The 17,942-nt window shown below is 60.2% G+C and overlaps 12 protein-coding genes across 12 annotated transcripts; 9 read left to right on the forward strand and 3 right to left on the reverse strand.

The window, feature by feature from the left end:
- Window positions 1-340: 340 nt before the first annotated feature.
- On the forward strand, window positions 341-1,681 carry A1Q1_00323 (uncharacterized protein; the record flags this gene model as incomplete). Its single annotated transcript, XM_014325972.1, has 5 exons — window positions 341-797; window positions 878-942; window positions 1,049-1,159; window positions 1,227-1,439; window positions 1,499-1,681. 5 exons carry the CDS (start codon window positions 341-343, stop codon window positions 1,679-1,681), a joined length of 1,029 nt encoding a protein of 342 aa, XP_014181447.1.
- A 64-nt stretch (window positions 1,682-1,745) lies between these two features.
- On the reverse strand, window positions 1,746-2,396 carry A1Q1_00324 (uncharacterized protein; the record flags this gene model as incomplete). The annotated part of the gene is made up of 1 exon (XM_014325973.1): window positions 1,746-2,396. The coding sequence occupies one exon, from the start codon at window positions 2,394-2,396 to the stop codon at window positions 1,746-1,748; it is 651 nt and encodes a 216-aa protein (XP_014181448.1).
- A 428-nt stretch (window positions 2,397-2,824) lies between these two features.
- A1Q1_00325 (uncharacterized protein) lies at window positions 2,825-4,243 on the forward strand (the record flags this gene model as incomplete). The annotated part of the gene is made up of 1 exon (XM_014325974.1): window positions 2,825-4,243. The coding sequence occupies one exon, from the start codon at window positions 2,825-2,827 to the stop codon at window positions 4,241-4,243; it is 1,419 nt and encodes a 472-aa protein (XP_014181449.1).
- Window positions 4,244-4,503: 260 nt separating this feature from the next.
- Window positions 4,504-4,756, forward strand: A1Q1_00326 (uncharacterized protein; the record flags this gene model as incomplete). Its single annotated transcript, XM_014325975.1, has 2 exons — window positions 4,504-4,521; window positions 4,568-4,756. 2 exons carry the CDS (start codon window positions 4,504-4,506, stop codon window positions 4,754-4,756), a joined length of 207 nt encoding a protein of 68 aa, XP_014181450.1.
- A 391-nt stretch (window positions 4,757-5,147) lies between these two features.
- Window positions 5,148-6,089, forward strand: A1Q1_00327 (uncharacterized protein; the record flags this gene model as incomplete). Its single annotated transcript, XM_014325976.1, has 1 exon — window positions 5,148-6,089. One exon carries the CDS (start codon window positions 5,148-5,150, stop codon window positions 6,087-6,089), a length of 942 nt encoding a protein of 313 aa, XP_014181451.1.
- Window positions 6,090-6,346: 257 nt separating this feature from the next.
- A1Q1_00328 (uncharacterized protein) lies at window positions 6,347-6,898 on the forward strand (the record flags this gene model as incomplete). The annotated part of the gene is made up of 1 exon (XM_014325977.1): window positions 6,347-6,898. One exon carries the CDS (start codon window positions 6,347-6,349, stop codon window positions 6,896-6,898), a length of 552 nt encoding a protein of 183 aa, XP_014181452.1.
- Window positions 6,899-7,591: 693 nt separating this feature from the next.
- Window positions 7,592-9,307, forward strand: A1Q1_00329 (uncharacterized protein; the record flags this gene model as incomplete). The annotated part of the gene is made up of 4 exons (XM_014325978.1): window positions 7,592-8,385; window positions 8,428-8,453; window positions 8,500-9,176; window positions 9,239-9,307. 4 exons carry the CDS (start codon window positions 7,592-7,594, stop codon window positions 9,305-9,307), a joined length of 1,566 nt encoding a protein of 521 aa, XP_014181453.1.
- Window positions 9,308-9,711: 404 nt separating this feature from the next.
- Window positions 9,712-10,951, forward strand: A1Q1_00330 (uncharacterized protein; the record flags this gene model as incomplete). Its single annotated transcript, XM_014325979.1, has 3 exons — window positions 9,712-10,285; window positions 10,415-10,649; window positions 10,705-10,951. 3 exons carry the CDS (start codon window positions 9,712-9,714, stop codon window positions 10,949-10,951), a joined length of 1,056 nt encoding a protein of 351 aa, XP_014181454.1.
- Window positions 10,952-11,662: 711 nt separating this feature from the next.
- Window positions 11,663-12,445, forward strand: A1Q1_00331 (structural constituent of ribosome; the record flags this gene model as incomplete). Its single annotated transcript, XM_014325980.1, has 2 exons — window positions 11,663-11,851; window positions 11,897-12,445. 2 exons carry the CDS (start codon window positions 11,663-11,665, stop codon window positions 12,443-12,445), a joined length of 738 nt encoding a protein of 245 aa, XP_014181455.1.
- Window positions 12,446-12,626: 181 nt separating this feature from the next.
- A1Q1_00332 (uncharacterized protein) lies at window positions 12,627-13,958 on the reverse strand (the record flags this gene model as incomplete). The annotated part of the gene is made up of 1 exon (XM_014325981.1): window positions 12,627-13,958. One exon carries the CDS (start codon window positions 13,956-13,958, stop codon window positions 12,627-12,629), a length of 1,332 nt encoding a protein of 443 aa, XP_014181456.1.
- A 48-nt stretch (window positions 13,959-14,006) lies between these two features.
- A1Q1_00333 (WD-repeat protein) lies at window positions 14,007-14,837 on the reverse strand (the record flags this gene model as incomplete). Its single annotated transcript, XM_014325982.1, has 1 exon — window positions 14,007-14,837. One exon carries the CDS (start codon window positions 14,835-14,837, stop codon window positions 14,007-14,009), a length of 831 nt encoding a protein of 276 aa, XP_014181457.1.
- A 657-nt stretch (window positions 14,838-15,494) lies between these two features.
- A1Q1_00334 (glutamate decarboxylase) lies at window positions 15,495-17,876 on the forward strand (the record flags this gene model as incomplete). The annotated part of the gene is made up of 6 exons (XM_014325983.1): window positions 15,495-15,595; window positions 15,642-15,838; window positions 16,015-16,106; window positions 16,209-16,514; window positions 16,762-17,149; window positions 17,326-17,876. The coding sequence occupies 6 exons, from the start codon at window positions 15,495-15,497 to the stop codon at window positions 17,874-17,876; spliced, it is 1,635 nt and encodes a 544-aa protein (XP_014181458.1).
- Window positions 17,877-17,942: the final 66 nt, after the last annotated feature.

Genomic DNA, 17,942 nt, shown 5'->3' on the forward strand with positions numbered 1-17,942 from the left:
CCTGCATTTCGTGTCAGAGCGAGTGAGCGTGCATAGCACCTTGAATCTTCTGTGGAGTGCAAGCTCAGGCTGAGGACTGCCTGTGAGCCGCGTGGAAGTCAGTTTGCTTCCGACGATCGATATCGGTTCCGAGATTGCTGCGCTAATGGCAGCACGTTAGACACCGAGGCGGGCGTACTGTCACGTCGTTTCTTGGCGTCCTCCTCATCACTCCCAACCCATCCCTTCCTCTACAATGTGGCCGCTGACACCATGGCGGCCACTGGAGCCGCCGACGCCAGTGTTCAGGCTGATGCAGCTCGTTGCTGTTCCTCCCATCCTGTGCGTCGGCCTGCCGACGATGCTCACATTCAACTCACTCTCGTACCTCTACTACCGCCCGAAGCACGGCTTCCTCCGACATCTCGCCACCAACACACTCCGCATGCTTCAGTCACTCCTCACGCTTGGATGCGTGACCCGCCGCGACCCCGAGGAGTGGAAGATCCCCAAGCTCGCCAAGCACCACCGGCACCTCGCTGAGATCGGCGAGGTCAGGACGATCCCTCCTACCAGCGCAGACATTCCTCTTCTGCCCAATGTCCAGGTCGTCGTAGACCGCGGAGTTGTGAAGCCGGAACCGCGACCGGGCTTCATGATTGCGCCGAAGTCCACGCCGAAGGAGAAGATCTGGTCCAGGGCCAAGCCGGGCGAGAAAGCCATCTTCTACATCATAGGAGGAGGTTATCAAATGGGCCAGCCCGTGCAGTGGTTTGTCACCTGGGAGCTCGCCACCAGACTCGGCCTCCGCATTTTCCGTGAGCTAGGAGACTGCTGACAGAGCTGATCGCAGACACCAACTACCGGAAGTGCCTCAGCGATGATTCGGCGTGGCCAGGTCCGATGCTCGACTACCTCGCCGCGTGGGATTACATGGTGACGGAACTTGGCTTCGAGCCTCAGGTGAGTTTCCACTCAGAGACTCTTAACTCATACGCAGAACATCATGCTCTGGGGTGCCTCGGCTGGTGGCCACGGCTGCCTCTCCCTGACGCGATACCTGGAGCAGCTGGACGAGCAGGGGTTCAAGCGTCTTGGCCTCCCCGGCGCAGTCTTCGCGAGCGCGCCGTGGTGCGATGTCACCGGCTCCTTCCCCAGTATCTCCCGCAATGCGCACAAAGTGAGTTGCCGGCCGCATCTGGGCTGACTCTCAGGATTGGCTCGGGACTACCACTCTCGTGATCCAGCCGTCCTTCTCTCGTCACTACTCCTACCCGGCACAGCGCGATCCGCTTATGTCGCCCGCTTTTGCGCTGAAGAGCGACAGGCACTTCGCCCGCTTGTCCGAAAAGGGCGTCAAGATGCACGTCGACTATGGCGAGGACGAGAAGCTGCATGATGAGGTCGAGGCTACAGTCGGAATCATGCGCAATCAGGGGCTCGAAGTCGATGCGCTCGAGGTAAGCTCTGCAAATTTCCTCGATCTGACGGTCAGATTCCCGGCGGCACGCATTGCGAGTACGTCTTTGCACGCACGCCGATCAAGTTCTGGCCTGGTATTGGGTTTTCCTGGCCCATCGTTGCGGAGGCGACGGAGAGGCTTGTTCGGGAGACCTGGCCGAAGCACGTCATTCCTGGCGAGGGGGTGATCAGGGCTCTTCAGGAGGAGAAAGATATCAAGGAAGGCAAGGTGAAGAAGTAACAGTTGTATCGACATTCATGAAACAGTACTGGCTTGTGAGGCTACTGACACGCGTTCTGATACACTACATCTTGAGCTCATTCTCAGCCCGCTGCGCCTCCCCAACTACGTCCTTGAACTTCATGCCTGGCTGGAAGACGCGGAGGACTTCGTCGCAGATGGCAGGGCGCAGACCATGAGCGAACCAAAGACACTCAAACTCATCATCCAGGTCGATCCTGTGCCCGCAATTGCCGCTCTTCTCTTCATACTCGTGCGCATAGTCCTGCACTGTGCCTTTCTGGACCAAGCGAGCGAAAATCTGTTCGGCACGCATACGATCGACGATCCTCTGGCGGTTCTCCTGCTCGCCCTCCTTCTCCTCAGGTCCCATCGTGCTCGCGCGGCGTGGGGCGCGCAGGGGCAGTTCGCTCCCAAACACCTGCAACAGGTGCGCACGGAGTTGGGCATACGTGTGCGCGCCGTGCATGCCCGACGCGCGGTGGTGGAGGTGCTCGGCGAACCAAAGCCGGGCGCGGCCGCGCAGGTGTTGCGCCAGATAGGCGATCTTGGCGGCTGAGAGACGGGGCTCGTCGGCTGGTAGGGGGAGGAGGGGCCAGGTGGCGTCTAGGATCGCGAGGAACTGCTCGACTGGGTAGCTGGCGTCCCCGGAGAAGAGCTCTGCTGGAGGGAGCGAGAGGGGAGAGGGAAGCGTGAGCGACTGTGAGTGCGGCATTGTCCGTTCTTGTTGAGTGGTGAGTGATGATCAGGGAAGTCGAGATGAGAAGGATGGTGGGAAGACGCGGAGGGGGGGGGTTGAGTTGAGAGGCGTCGTCTGACGGGAATGATGCGCACACCAGGGGCAGTGAATGATGACGATGGTGCGTGAGGGCGCAAGAGAATGGATCTTGTGACTTCGCCATTGTCGTGGGGGAGATAATGGTTTCATGTGGCGAAACAGGCAGGCGTTTGGAGTGGTCGTAGGAGCTGTCATTGCCATCCACGGCGGCAACGATTGCACCGGGGCAGGTCATAAGAAGACGCTACTAGCCTCATCCTCTCTTTCAAGTACCGCCGTCACTCATGAGCAGCAACAGCGATAACTCTCCGCTTGACGTACACCCGCCGATGGCAGGTGACGCCCCGCCTGCCCCTGACTCAGCCATGGAGTCGAGCATCGAGGCTGACTCAAGCTCCCCCATCGAGGCCGACTCAAGCTCCCCGTCCACCATCACCTCAGCGACTGCGCATGTCGTCTCTGCGCCCAGGACGGCTGCGCCTGTCTTGTCTGGTCCTGCCGCGACAGTATCGACGGTGACTGCACCCACCTCAACCGGCTCCGCCGTCTCCATTGCCGTCAGAACTGGCCCTGCTTCGTCTGCCCTTACCGTCTCAGCTGAAGCACCTTTGGACCCCGGCAACGTCTTCGGTGTCCCTCTCGGACTAGTCCAAGATCTGACGGGGGTCTTAGCCGCCCTCCCCCTTCTGCCGGCCGAGGTCGGGGCGGCCGCGCCTCCCCACCACCCCGCGACCGGGGGATCAAGCAGCGCGCCGAGTACCATTACGACCGCCACTGGCTCACGCGAGAGAGGCCGCCGTCCCATCAGCGATGAGCTCTTCAGGCCACCTCACGAGTCAGAGGATCGGGCTCGCATTGGTGAGGATGACCCGCTTACGGCTTTCGAGGAGGCTGCGGAGGAACTGGCTGCGGACATCGATGCTCTTCTCGCTACACTGTCCAATGCCCGTGCTGCTCGGGCACCTCGGGTCTCCGACTCAACCTCTGATACCACTTGGACTGCTCCTGCCTACACGCGTGGAGCTGCACCTGCCCGCCGGCCTGTCGCAGCTCCTGTGCCTGGTCCCCTTCAGCCAGCTGGCTCTCCGACTAGCCCTCCTGCTCGCCCTCCTGCTCGTCCTGCGAGTGGCTTTTTCGGCGGTGCCCCAGCCCGCGCTGCGCGAGCTCGCGCTACTGCGGGTTCTCCTTCGCCTCCGAAGACGCCTCTCGAGGGCGTCCCCTTCTTCGACGGGCTCGTAGACGTAGAGGCCTGGATCACGACGTACCAAGATGCGAATCGCGCCAAACCGAACAATTTCAAGCTGGAGCAGTTTCTGTCCGGCCGCGCTTTGCTGTGGTTCAAGCGCATAGCACCTGTCAAGGGCCATCTCACTGCGCGCTCCGTCATCACTCTCCGGGAGCACTTCGGATCCCAGCCCATCCTGGACCAGGAGCTGACAGAGGCGGAGCGCCAGTACAACAAGTCTAAGCAGGAGGGGAGCGTGTTCAGTTACGCCATGACCTTCCGCGATGTGGCCAAGGAGTATGGCCAGAATGTCGAGGCAGATGCCACGAGGCAGTGGTTCTACTATGGGCTGAGGGAAGAAGTCAGGAAGGCGGTGCGCGTACGCGATGTCCACACTTCGGGCTTTGAGGGTCTCGTCACTGAGGCTGTCCGCGTTGAGATGATCCAGTCCCCGCGGGGCGAGAGAACGGGGGTGTACGCGAGTGTCTGCGAGCTTGAGGAGCAGACGCGCAGCTTGCAGGAGAAGCTCGCGAGGATCAGGATCCAGGGGTGGATCTAAGGAGTTAGAGTAGTAATCGAAGATTCGTAGAATGCGCATGAAAGTGTGTACGGAAAGTGATCGCGCTTGAACTCAGATTGCAAGGACGCATGAGCTTTGACACCCCTCTCGATTACAGATTATCAATGACTTCTGCGCACATACTACGACTGTGCACGGTCGGGAACTCTCGACTAGCAATGAGCTTGACGTAGTTGTGACAATTCTCAATGCTATAGACAAAGACGCGACTGGGTACGTAACCCCCATCAATTTGCACAATGACAAAGACAAACAACGTGGGTCCAGAGCCAGCGTATTGGGCTTTTGGAGACGGACTTCCAGAACACCAAGGCCGCTCCAGTGCTCGCCCAGGTGAGCGCCAACGCGTATGGGGAAACCCTGTTCAGAAGAAAGAAGTTTGTGCGTTTCTCGGAGCACACGCACCTGAGCGACATTGCTCTCGGCGATCAAGAGAGCGAGCCTTCTGGCCACAAGCCCGCCCATGGCCTTGCGAGCGGCCTTCGTCCGTAGCACGAAGTCCAACCATACGTAAGGTAACCAGTCAGAAAAGCAGTCTCGCAGTGCAAATCGACTTCTCCATTAGCTGACAAGATCCGGTCGGAGACAGCACTAAACCGGAAGGCTAGTGTACGACCCTATGCTGCGGGCTTCCAGACACACTCGCGCAAGCCCTGCCAGTGAACAAGGTGGGGCGTGTCATGGGCCATTGTCAGCTCTGTTCATCACCGATCATAAACAATCCTGAGCCTTATTATCTGCCGCACAGATACCCCCAACGTGTGTGTTGATGGGTGATGGTGCACACTGGTGTTAGTCAGAGTAGTATTGCAATCGCTCGTCGAGCAAGATATAACAGCCCCATCATCTATGCGTCGCAGCCAACGCACCCCACCTTTCCACCATGGCCAACAGCGTTAGTTCACGGACCGGTTCCAGCTTCCCAGCCGGTGTCCAAGTCTTCACGGGCATGGACGTTGGCTACACAGTTCTTGAGTTCCTGTCGTCGGTCCACGCAAACGTGCGTGCGCTACCTGGACCGCCACATGCGCATCACATCTCCAACCATCTTCGTGGGAGAGCTCTACTGTGGTTCTCAGCCAAGCACTCCGAGGACAGCTACGACGGCCTGCAGTCTGCGCTTCTGCAGTCGTTCTCAGTCGACTGGAGTGGGGAGGTAAGCTCGGAGCGGCAGTTTCGACTTCTGCAGCAAGGTTTCGGCACCGTGGATCAGTATGCGGCAGAGTTCGAGCACCTCGCCGGCTCCTGCTCCGAGAACGTGAACGCCGAATATAACTTACGGTGGTTCGCGTGGGGCCTCCGCCACGAGGTGAGGGAGCTTGTGTTCACCGAGCCGTACGCCTTCTGCTCTTTCAACCGCCTCGTCGCCGTCGCGGAGGATGCGGCGGTTTACCTCCACCTCGAGTCGCGGGCCCGCCCGCGAGTTCGTGAGGGCACAGCGTCCCGCCTCAGCCGACGTTACAGGGAGAGCTTGCGGAAGGCAAAGGAGATTTTCTTCATCCTGAGGCGTAGCCCAGACCCCTCGAGGATGCCACAGAGCGGAGACACTGTCTGCTTTTCCTTCCAGTCAATCAGCGAGGCTGATTTGGCCAAGACACCGACGCCGTCGCCCCGGACGCCTCCCTCAACCCGCGCACGTCTGAGGAGCTTCACATCGCACCCCGAGATCGTGTCTGACTTTGGGCAGATGGGCGCAAGGCGCACTCCGGACGTGCCCATCGACGCCAGCCCGGGCGGCTCCAATGGATCCAGTGCGAGTCCCATCAAAAGCAGCCCAGCCAAGAGCAGCCCCACCAAGTCACTCCGGAGTTCACATAATCCGTAGCCACCGTCAATGGGAGACGTCATGACCATCCTGAATCAAGCTTCAAATGTAGCTCGCAGTGACTGTCACTTTGGAGCATTCCTTCGGAGCAACTCACGGAAGAACCTGTTGTCAGACACTTGTGGGCGATCATCAACGCCCGCCGCTGTGAGTGGGCATGGGCTCCACTGGAGCTGTAGACTATAACGACTCCCTCGATCGTCATCGCAGTGGCGACACCACAACTTCACACTTCTCCTGATAACGTCTACTCGAACATGGTTGGCACTCCTCGCGCTGTCCCCCCTATGGTCCACCTCTTCTCCGGCGCCTACACCTATCCTGTGGAGGAGTTCGTAGCCATTGCCGACGCGAGCATGGCAGCGGCACCAGACTACTACTGCACTCCTGAGCGTAAGCGTGCCTACGTTGTTGCTGCTCTCACTGGTCGTGCTCGGCTCTGGTTCACGAGGTGGTCGCAGCACCATCTTTCGGCAAGTCACGAGGAGTTCCGCTCCGCTCTGCTCGAAGAGTTCCACATTAACGACACGCCGACCGAGCACCAGAAGTTCCGTCATTTGACGCAGGGTCTCTCGACCGTTGCCTGCTACGCGCGAGACTTTGAGTCCGCCGCCGGCCGCAGCAAGGAAGAGGTCGATACACAGTTCAACCGCCTCCGTTTCGCATACGGCCTCAGCCCGCACATCAGCGACTACGTCCTCGAGCGTTTTGCTGATTGCCCTACTTTTAAGGACCTCGTCAATGAGGCAGGTCTTGTTGAGGAGCACTTCAAAGCCATCCCGTCGAGCGGTAGCGACAGCGGGGCATAAATAATCAATCAGTCGTGTTCCGCCTTCCTTGCCTTTGCGGTTGTAGATTCGTCCGAGGTCATTGCGTGAGATGTAGTTGATGTTAAAAGATGTGCTTCTCGTCGTTCTTTCAGTCCACGGCCATGTTGTCAGTGCTTGGCGCCAGAGCTCCGAGACGCCCCGTTTGAATCGAGGGTGCCATGATTCGTGCTCGTCCGAAGTGACAGGTGAGGTACGCCGAGTTCCCTGCCTTTCCCCTTGGCGTCGCCAGCCGTGTCTGCACCGCCTAGCCTCCCTTCCTCCTAGTTTGCGAATCGCATCGCGTTTTCACGAACGTCGTGCATGTTGCGCACGCCGTGACTGAAGGCGCGAGGCGTTCCAGGCACAATTTGCTCGGTTCAAAGTCCTCGTGAAGATAACGGACATCGGCGAATTTCGCATACCTGTTCGTTAGAGACATCCTGAACGTGTCCTGCGGACCTGAGCCTTAGACGCGCTGTCTCGGTGTGACGCGGCGTGGGTGAGCCCTTCTGAGCAGGGGGCCGCAAGCCATGTCAGGCGCATGCAACAATAGAGGACAGGTGAGGGGATCCCCCTTCCGTGGACAACGGGTCCGAGACCTCCCGCCCCCATCTGGGTATATGACGAGGCGCCCGCCGACGCGTCACTTGTCGCTCTCTCTCACCCTGTAACCTAACTCACGACCAGAACACCATGGATCCAGTCGAGCAGCCTGCGCCTCCGCTGGCTCAGCTCTTCAGTGGCGACTTCTCCTTCCCCGTCGATGAGTTTCTCGTTCTCGTCGAGACCAATACGCTTCCGCACAAGTGTTACTACGCACACACGCCTCACAAGACCGCCTACGTCGCGAACGCGCTGACGGGCCGCGCGCGGCTATGGTACGTCCGCTGGGCCGGGGAGCGCGAGCACAAGGCTCCAGTGTACAATGAGAAGGGGCAGAGTTTCCAGAGTGCCTGGAAGACGTACAAGGACAAGCACTACGAGACATTCCGGCGCGACCTGGTCGCTCAGTTCGGTATCCCAGAGTTCATCACTCCACCCTTCGCTCTTCGCCATCTCACGCAAAACCGCCTCCCGGTGCAACAGTACGTCGACCGATGGACTGAGCTCGCAAACGCGTGTCTCGAGAACCTCGACTCCGAGTACAACCGGTACTGGTTCATCTACGGCCTGCGGAAGGAGATCAGAGACCACATGCTCGAGGTGTTCCCATTCTTCAGAACCTTTGCCAAGATCGTGGACGAAGCGAAGGCGATGGAGAAACACCTGCAGTCTAAAGTTGTCGAGAGGGTTATTGAGCGCGTCATTGTGCAGCAGGTGCCCGCTCCGCCTACGCCCATCGCGTCCGCGCCGGCCACGCCAGAGGTGACGACGTCCCCGGTTGCTCCGCTCGCTCCGTGTGCGCCCTCAACTCCAACGACACCCGCCCCTCCGGCGGCGGAAACGCTTGCCTCTCCTCCGCCGACGGATGAGATCGCCGTCGCGCAGTGATTGTAGTCATCCATAGTCTCTACGCTGATGTTGTATAGCTCGGTTGATCATTCTGAAACGGCAGGTCATAATCTGGTCGTCTAATGTCAGCTGTTCACTATGACGCGTAGTGGTAACCGACGGGGGACGCGAGTCGACATCTGATGACGCTACATATCACCAGCTCACAACACTCGCCGTTGCCCCTGCTGTCCGCCTGTTCGTCCGGCCAGCGACCATGTTCGCCACCGTCCCACTGAAGGTGCCCGTCCCCTACCGCTCAACTACCTCCCCGCCAACCAGGCTGCGTCTCCGGTTCTCCGGCGACCTCTCGCTGGATGTGTCGACCTTTCTCCGTGTCGCTGAAGCCGACATGTCTCGACACCCGTTCTACTTCAGCTATGTGCTTCTCCGGATTCACTTCCTGCGTCTCTCATGCGAAGGGCGGGGAGCGCTCTGGGTGGACCGGTACCTCGGGTCCAGCCTTCTACCGCCATCACTGCGCTCGCCTCTGCCCCACGAGTCGATATCGGAGTGGATCGCCGCCAACGACGCGGCCTGGGCTGGGTTTCGAGAGGACATGCTCGACTTTTTCAAGGACGGCACGCAGGCGCAGCTGAGGGGGCTGCAGCAGGAAGGCAGTGTAGGCCAGTACGCCGAGCTATGGCGACGGGCGGCCGGAGACGCAGACGTCCCCGTCGACTCGCACTTTAATTGTCGCTGGTGGATCTGGGGCCTGATGCCGGACATTCGCGCCCGGTTCACAGATGACGACTGGTCGATCCCGAGCCTCGAGCACGTCGTCGCCGTGGCTTTGAGGGCGGAGAGGGAACTGAACCGCGCCCAGAGACCGAATACGTTCCATGCCAGCCCGTCGAGATGGCGAAGCCGCCTCAGCAGCGAGCCGGTGCTGAGTGGACTTCCGTCGCCGATTCCTGAGAATGGGGAGCAAGGGGGAAGCCGCAGAAGGAGGAGAGCAACGGAACTCACGAACCGCCGGAGGTCGAGGGAGAGTGCGCAGTGGGCACCACTTCGACCAACGTCGCAGGGATGAGTTGTCGCAGGATGGGTGCTCGCGTCTCCTCAAGTAGAGCTGGCGGATCTCTCGGTCGAATGATTGCGCAGGGTACTACACTCCCGCCCCATGTAGAGCTGCATGCAGTGTAGATTCTTGTGCGTCGACGGCTGTGTGTTGCTTCCCACGGCGCACTCCTGTTGTGAGCTGTGCCCATCGCACCCATACAACTACCCCTCTTCTCCATCATTCATTCCTCCATCACTGCAACTCTCCAACTCTCAACTCCCCATCGCTCTCGCCTCCCTTCCCGGCGACTCAACAGCACATGGCGCCGCTCAACCTCCTCCCGGCCGTGCCGCTGCAGCACCCCTTCAGCGGCACCTTCGCCTACCCCGCCGAGGACTTCATAGCGCTCGCCGAAGCGAACATGAAGCCGCACCCGACCTTCTTCAACGCAGACGACAGGCGTCGGATCATCTACTGCGTGAACGCCTTCACAGGCCGCGCGCGCCTGTGGTATTTTGAGTGGGCGCGGCGCAAGGCGGGCGACCACCAGCGGCCGGCCGACTGGTACAGCGTGTTCAAGGAGGACTTTTTGGAGCAGTTCTGCATCCCCAAGATCAAGACGCATGACTGGCTCTTGCGCCAGCTCGTCCACGAGACTAGCGTCAGTAGCTATGCCGAAATGTTCCGCAAGACGGCCCTCGCATGCCGCGAAGACGTCGATAGCCAGTATAATCGCCTTTGGTGGGTTTATGGGCTTCGTGGACCCCTGCAGGCCAAGATCCTCGATGTCTTCCCCCTCCTTGACACCTATGCTGAGCTCGTCGAGGCCGCCGCAGACCATGAACGCTTCATGCTCGCTGGCGGCGATGCGCCGAGGACGGGGCGTAATGGAAGTCTGCCCGTCATTACGACATCGCACCACTAGCGCTCAGAGTTCGGCGCGCTGGATCAGTAGTTGTTAGTTTGGCACGCACAGTGAAGCCTCTACCGTTCTACTCATGCATATTCTACCTATGCTTTAGTGCTTGCCGTCGTCTCCCTTCTCCTCGGCGGCGGCGACGAACTGACGGATGCTGCGGGGTCAGCTGAGACGTTCAGGGACTGGCGAGCTGGCTTGTGGTTCGAGGAGGAAAACACTGGCTCTCTGCTCACAAGAGCAACGAAGCCGATCCCGAGACAGAGCACTCGAAGGTCCTTTCCCGAGCGCTCGAACGAGACCGCAGGACCTCGTTATCTCCATGTTGCTGGGTGCGGCGTGTGCGTCACTCCGTCCAACGTCCTTCAGGAACCAACTGCTTGCGCGTTCCTCCAGCGAAAAACACTCACAAGTCGTCCTCCTCCTTGTTGCCGGTGTTGATCGAGGTGTCGTCCTTGGCGGCGGGGGGAGCGGCCTGCTCCTTCTTGTCGCCACCGCTGGAGGCAAGAGCAATGCCGATGGTCGAGAAGATGGTGCCGAGGGCACTGCGGGTCAGCTTGCCAACTGGGAAGGGAGCTGGGCGATGGGGGAAGGACTCCAAACAGCTTCGAGTTCACGTTTCACAGCCAAGATATTGACATGAGCGTTGCAGAGCTTAGTAGAGCACTCTCGAGGCGCAAACAGCGATGCAGACGGCGGCTTTGGAGTTTGCAGTGGTCGCTAAGGCGTAGGTCGGCTGGCAGGCTGGTGTCGGCTGGGATTGGCGAGCTGATCGGAATCCGCACAGGTCGTTGTTCAGCTCGTTCGTAGCCTTCACGTCTCCAGTTACAGCGCGCATGCACTTGCTACGCTATTCCCCTCCACTCATACCGTCTGCATCGTTCCGCGTTGCTTCGTCGTCGTGTGTTGGCGAGTTGTTGCTGTCGGAGCCGCGATCCAATGAAACTTCGGAATAGCCGGAGAAACCCTCCCTCCACCGGGTGGACAACTCACATGTACTCGTTCTGTTTCTGTTAGCTAATCTTTGCAGAGTGGGTAGCTTACCTTGATGGCGCGGCCGGCGATAGTGTACGACATTTTTGGTGAGGGTATCGATGCAACAAGTCGAGGTCGCTGTGAGCGAGATGGCAACGACGACGCAGGGTGCAGTGCCGGGCCAGCGCCCAGAGCCAGGCAGGAGCGAGGGAAGCGTGAGCCAGCGAGCGGGCGGAAGTGCAAAAGTCCGAGTATCGCCGAGCGAGGCGTCCCTTCCACCCCCTGTGGCCTCCACCGCCAGTAAAAGTCCACTTTCGACCACGCTCAAGCATAGCGAGACCACAGTAGACCACAGCATCGACACACGACAACAACAACGATGCTCGGCCTCTTCCGCTCAGCACTCACCGGCCTCGGCGCTCCCGCCGTCCGCACCGCCGGCCCGTCACGCGCCCAGCTCGCCCACCCTCTGCCCGCCGGAACGCAGGCGCGATTCCGCGGCTCCCAGCTCATGCCCAGGAGGATCAAGTGGAAGAAGAGCGCAAAGGGACGACCGGCCCTGCCGACGGTACGTACAGCTTGAGACGTGAACCTTCTGAGCTGACAATCACAGGGCGGTTCCGTGAAGGGAACGACGCTGCAGTACGGCGGTTTCGGCATCCGCCTCCTGGAGCAGGTGCGCCTGACTGCCGCGCAGCTCAAGTCGGCCCAGGCTGCGCTGAAGCGCAAGATCAAGCCCGTCAAGGGCGCCGAGGTGCACCTGCGTGTCTTCCCCGACATCCCTGTGTGCGTCAAGGGCAACGAGACGCGTATGGGTAAGGGCAAGGGCACGTTCGAGTACTGGGCGTGCCGTGTGCCGGCCGGCCGTGTTGTGTTCGAGATCGCAGGCGGCGGTATCCGTGAGGAGATCGCCAAGCAGGCCCTCAAGCTTGCCCAGGTCAAGATGCCGGTGCAGACCGAGTTCATCTCGACCGCCTCCCCCCGCCGCCTCGGCAACCTCGTTGGCGACTTTGACCGTCCCCCCGCCGCGCAGAAGGTTGTCCGCGGCCGCGAACTCACCACCCCCGGTACCCAGAGCCAGATCGCGCGCGAGGCCAAGCAGGCCGCCGACGCCCAGGCCAAGGCTGATCTCGAGGAGGCGTCCAAGATTGCCCGTGTCTAAGTGGGTGAAGACGCAGTGAGCGTGAGTGGCCGAGCGAGGTGGCCCGGCAGCACGCTCGTAGACCGACACACCATTCGGTTTTTGTAACATTATGCATTCTGCACACACACACAACTGAGCTAAATCTGGCAAATCACGGAATCTTGAGCAATGTACAACTGTGTTCTGGGCTTTTCGTCGTCTACATACTAGCCTCTAGGGCTTCCTTCTCGACCCAATCCTCGAGCCTCTCGAGCCCGTTCTTCCCCAACCCCTTCCACTCATGCTTGGCAATAGACCCCCCGCGCCGGTATCCCGCATTCATGTCCCAACACGTCGACATGAGGGTTGGTTCCTGGCTATGCCACGCGACGTCGCGGACGACTCGCTGGCGCGTGTCGTAGTACGGATCCTCCACTCTTGATGCCGGGGGCGGTTCGGGCGCCGACGGGTCGGTGTACCGCTCCGCTCCCTGGTGCCGAAGCGGTTGGGAGAGAGCACGGTCGAGGACATGCACGACACGTCCGTCCAGGGACCAGATGTGGATACGCCCATCGCTGCTGCCGCTGAAGACGTAGCTCTGGCCCGTGGTAGCGGCGGGAGAGAAGTGGCACCGGATCAGCGTACGCTCAACGCTGTGGCCGCGGTACGTCATGACGCTGCAGTCCCTCGGATGCGCAGCGTATTCAGGCGACTGGTACCCGCCGTGCCGGTAGTCGTACCCTGGCTTCCCGTACTCCTGGACCGCGTCCGGCTCGTCTGCGAATTCGCCCCAGGACCGCATCTTCCGCAGGTCGTACAGCCGGCACGCCTGGTCCTTCGAGTTGGCAAGCACGTACCGCCCATCGCCCTTTGGCGCCGTATAGGTAATGCCCTCAGTTGCGCCAACGAGCACGCCGCTGGGGGTCTGGGAAGAGTTGAGACTCCGCCGGTCCCAGATCTTGACGTATCCGTCATCGCTCCCCGAGACGAGGATGTTGGTGGATGACTCGTCCGCGAAACACACCGCGTTCACGTCGTCCCGATGCCCCTGCACGCAGAGACTGCGCCTGTCGCTCTCGACGTCGTACACCATGATGTTACCGCGGGACGCGCCGGCGACGATCTCCTTCCCATCGGCTGAGAAGCGGATGGACCACAGCCCGAAGGACTCGAAACCGTACCGCCGCGTCCGGTCGTGGAAGTCCAGGAGCGTCTGCTCGTCGTCCCCCGCCTCAGTGCTGAGCATGTACACGTGCGGCGTGATCGATGAGTAGATCATGCGGCGTCCTGCGCGGTCTGCGTCTGCGTCCGTGATCGTCCATTGCCCCTCGATGCCCTGCGTCGTCTTGATGCGGGACAGTGATGTCTCCTCCCGCGGCGCGTGCGTTGGTGCCGTCCCGCCCCAGCGCATGAAGGTGTCCTCGTCCTCCGAGTCGGACTCGAATTGGACCAGACTGGACAGAACGCCGGCGCTACCCCTCTCTTGACGCCTCGGTCGGCGCTCAGGCTCCGCCTCCGGCGCTCGACGTCCCCATGACTGCGTAGAGTACATGTGCAGTGTGAAATACTGCGTCGCAGAGTCTGGGTGTCAACTTTAGCCTCAGCACGTAAGCTTACAGAAGATGGAATCGTTGGGGCCGCAGAACTGCCCAACGTACGGCACACAGGGATACCGCGCCACAATTGTCCCGTTCGTGTTGGGGATGACGGGGTGGTCGAGCTCGCGCGAAGCGTGCGCGTACATGAATGTTCGGGGGAGATGCTGGCGATAATGTCGCTCGCTTGGCCGCTTTCTCCTCTTCGAAGCTGGCGCCTTCTCCTTCCCCTTCTTGTCCTCTTCTTCGCTGTTCTTTCGCCGGTGCTTGCGTACCCGGGGATCTTCACGCTCCATGATAGGTGGTGGGGCAGAGTACACCCATGGTCCGACTGGTCCGAACTCCCCTGATCGAAGCAGGGCAAGGCCGCGCGGGTCAGGCTCGGTCTGCACCTTCCACCACCGGCGTGGCTTCCGTCGCCGCGGGGCCGAGATGTGTGTGTGCCGCATAAGTTGGCGGACGAGGGTACTTCTGTGGTCTTCGGGCATGTTGGACGCCGAGTTGATGAGCGCCGCGAGTTCGAGCAACCGGACTGGCGTATAGTCATAGGTGCCTCCCTCACTTTCCTCTTCCTCGTCTTCGTCCTCGTCCTCGACGTCGAGACGGGTATGCGTCACATAAGTCCCGGGGATGGCGAGACCGTCCATATCTTCCTCGTCCATGTCGTCCATATCCCCCATGTCCTCATCGAGCTCGTCCACGTCCTCGTCGTCTAAGGCCCAGAGCTCCGCCGCGTCGTCCGCATACTCGGCAAAGTCGTCGTCCTCGTCGTAGCCCGGGACATAGTCTGGGTCAAAGTCTTCGTCAAAGGGGTCGTCCTCGGGCCAGCCGGACATGGTGCGTGTGGTGGATGGGCAGTGTGACTCGCGGAGATTACGATGTGTAATCGACCTCGAGGCTAGTCACGAGGCTCGCTGCGAGTTCGGGACCGGAGATCGCCGAGGTCTCCACTATCTCTGCCTCCACTCGCTGACATGTGCTCTTTGCTGTGCGTGATGCGGACGATCTCAAGGATGAATCTCGGATAGACACACTCTCCGGCTCGGGGAGAGATGATGCGTAGGGTACGCCTCCTGATCGCAGCGGGCAGCGACAGGCGTCAGCCAGTGCAGCCAGCGATGAAAGCCGTGGCTGCAGAGGCTGCAGTGGGTATTGGGGGCGATGTGAGCCTGGGTGGCTATTTCAGATCACGCCCATGACGTCAGTCCTCCGAACGCCTGGTATTCTTAGGCACTCTTCCTTCCAGGCTCCTCCAGACATCCCCTCAGCCCGGCTGTCCATCGAGCACATGTCCCTCCCACGGCCAGAGGAAAGGAAGGGGCAAACCGCGGAATGCAGACGCCAACAGCGTCAGAAGCGCGTCACTGGCCAGCCTGTACCAGATCATCACGGCATGCTCCTTGACCCCATTTCACAGCGGGCTATAAGAACTGCCGGCGGCTACGTGTTCACCTGTCTCCCAACAAACCTCACACCCAGCAAGATCTGTAGCCATGGCTGAGGAACAGAAAACTACAGTGAACGGCATCAACGTCGAGCAGCTCATCCAGGAGAGCCATGACCCCGACACGCCTCACAAGCACAAGAAGGGCCAGTACGTTTGTTCTCTGTCGGTTGGGAGTGTGCTCATCGATGTCCAGGTGGTACCAGGGCTGGTCGATGTATGACATCCCTTACGCATCGCGCTACGACGTGCAGGTCAACATCCCCGCGGACGATCTGCCCAAGGACGGCGTCGAGTCCAATGTCGTGTACCAGATGCTCCATGACGAGCTCACGCTGGATGGCAACCCGAACTTGAACCTGGCGTCTTTCGTCCATACTTGGGTGCCTGATGGTGAGTAGAAGAGCGAGGCAAGGTGAAGCCTAGTCAGCGCAGAGGCGTAAAGAGGTGTAGATAGGAGCAGAGCGTAGCGGCGGAGCGGGGTCTTAGCGGCCATATTGGTGTTGGTGGGAAGCAATAGAAGCAACCGAGGAGGCGCTGGAGGAAAGGCGTTGAGCTGACCCAGGCAGAGTGCACCCGCCTCATGACCGAGAACCTGACCAAGAACCTCGTCGACCAGGATGAGTACCCCGCCTGTACCGAGATCCACAACCGCTGCATCGTAAGTCAGAGGTCTGCCTGGGCAGGGCGGAGGTGCGACCATGCCCCAACCCCCCCGGCTAACTGAGGCGGCAACTATTGAGCCACCCGCTGACACTTTCAGAGCATGATCTCGGGCCTGTGGAACCATCCCAAGAACGCAACACCCATGGGCACGGCGACGACTGGCTCCTCAGAGGCCATCATGCTAGGCGGCATGTCGATGAAGCGCCGGTGGCAGGAGAAGATGAAGAAGGCGGGCAAGGATATCCACAACCCCGGCCCGAACATCATCATGGGCGCCGAGGCGCAGGTTGCGCTCGAGAAGTTCGCGCGGTACTTTGAGGTGGAGGCGCGCCTCATGCCCATCACGGAGGAAAGTCATTATGTCATGGATCCCGAGAAGGTGTTGGACTACTGTGATGAAAACGTAAGTGCCTTCCTCTTCTCTTCCTACGTTATGGTCTGCAGTCGATTGGGCTGGATTCGGGTGCTCAGGTCCTACTGGGGGTTAGCATGCGCCCCTCTCTGCGCCCGGATTGATCCACAGATCTTCTTGAGTGACCGGCAAAGTGGCACCTCCACCGCCACCCATCCTCCTCTCCACGACACATCTCACTCGTTTCTGCGCCGTTTCTCAACTTCTTCCATCGTTCCCGAGGCTCACATCTGCGAAGACGATTGGATGCTACTGCATATTAGGATCGACCTACACTGGAGAGTTCGAAAACGTCAAAGCAATCGCAGACAAGCTCGACGAGTACGAGAAGAAGACGGGAATCCACATCCCGATCCACGTCGACGCGGCCAGTGGCGGCTTCGTCGCGCCCTTCGTCTACCCCGACCTGGAGTGGGACTTCCGCATCCCGCGCGTGTGCTCTATCAACGCCTCGGGTCACAAGTACGGCATGTCGACCGTCGGTGTCGGATGGTGTATCTGGCGCTCGGACAAGTATCTACCCAAGGAGATGATCTTTGAGCTGCACTACCTAGGCGAGACGGATTATAGCTTCAACCTCAACTTCTCGCGACCCGCTCACCCGATTCTGGGACAGATGTTCTGCTGTAAGTGCTGCTTTAGATTGGTCAAGACGAGAGGAAGGTTCCGGGAGGTTGGCGGGGAGAGGTGTGCTGAGGTTGTGTCAAGTGCCACAAGGATCGACACCAGGCACCACCTCCCGTCCACTGCGCTTCTCCTCCCCTTCCTTCCCTCATGACGCCGCGACATTGCTGACACCCAGTCCTCAACCTCGGCTTCAGCGGCTACCGCCGCGTGATCCACGCCGACCTGACGAAGGCGCGCATCCTGTCCCGAGCCTTGGAGAAGAGCGGGCTCTTCACGATCCTGTCCGAGATCCACATTCCCGTCGACAACCCCAAGACCAAGGACGACACAGACCCGACGTACTACCGGCCTGGTCTGCCCGTCGTTTCTTTCCGATTCACGGACGAGATCAAGGCCAAGTACCCGCACGTGCAGCAGCGCTGGGTGCAGGAGCAGCTGCGCGCGATTGGCTGGATCGTGCCCAACTACGCCCTGCCCCCCGCATGCGAGAAGACGGAGATCCTCCGTGTCGTCGTCCGCGAGAGCCTTAGTGGGGACCTCGAAAGGAAACTCATCACCGACATCATCAAGGTCACGGAGGGCCTGCTCAAAGGCGAGGGACCCAGTTATCCCATGTCACAGGCTACCAAGAGCCCGCCGCACGCTACCCGGCCCCGCAGGACGGAGAATCACAAGGATCATGAGAAGATTTCGAAGCACACCAAGGCGCACAACCATGTTTGTTAGTGGCCGTGTGTTAGTGCAGTAGAAAGAAGTGCAAATGTACATGAAATGCTATGCCGTATACAACAG

Source organism: Trichosporon asahii (genome assembly GCF_000293215.1).
Source record: "Trichosporon asahii var. asahii CBS 2479 unplaced genomic scaffold scaffold00020, whole genome shotgun sequence".
NCBI lineage: Eukaryota > Fungi > Basidiomycota > Tremellomycetes > Trichosporonales > Trichosporonaceae > Trichosporon > Trichosporon asahii.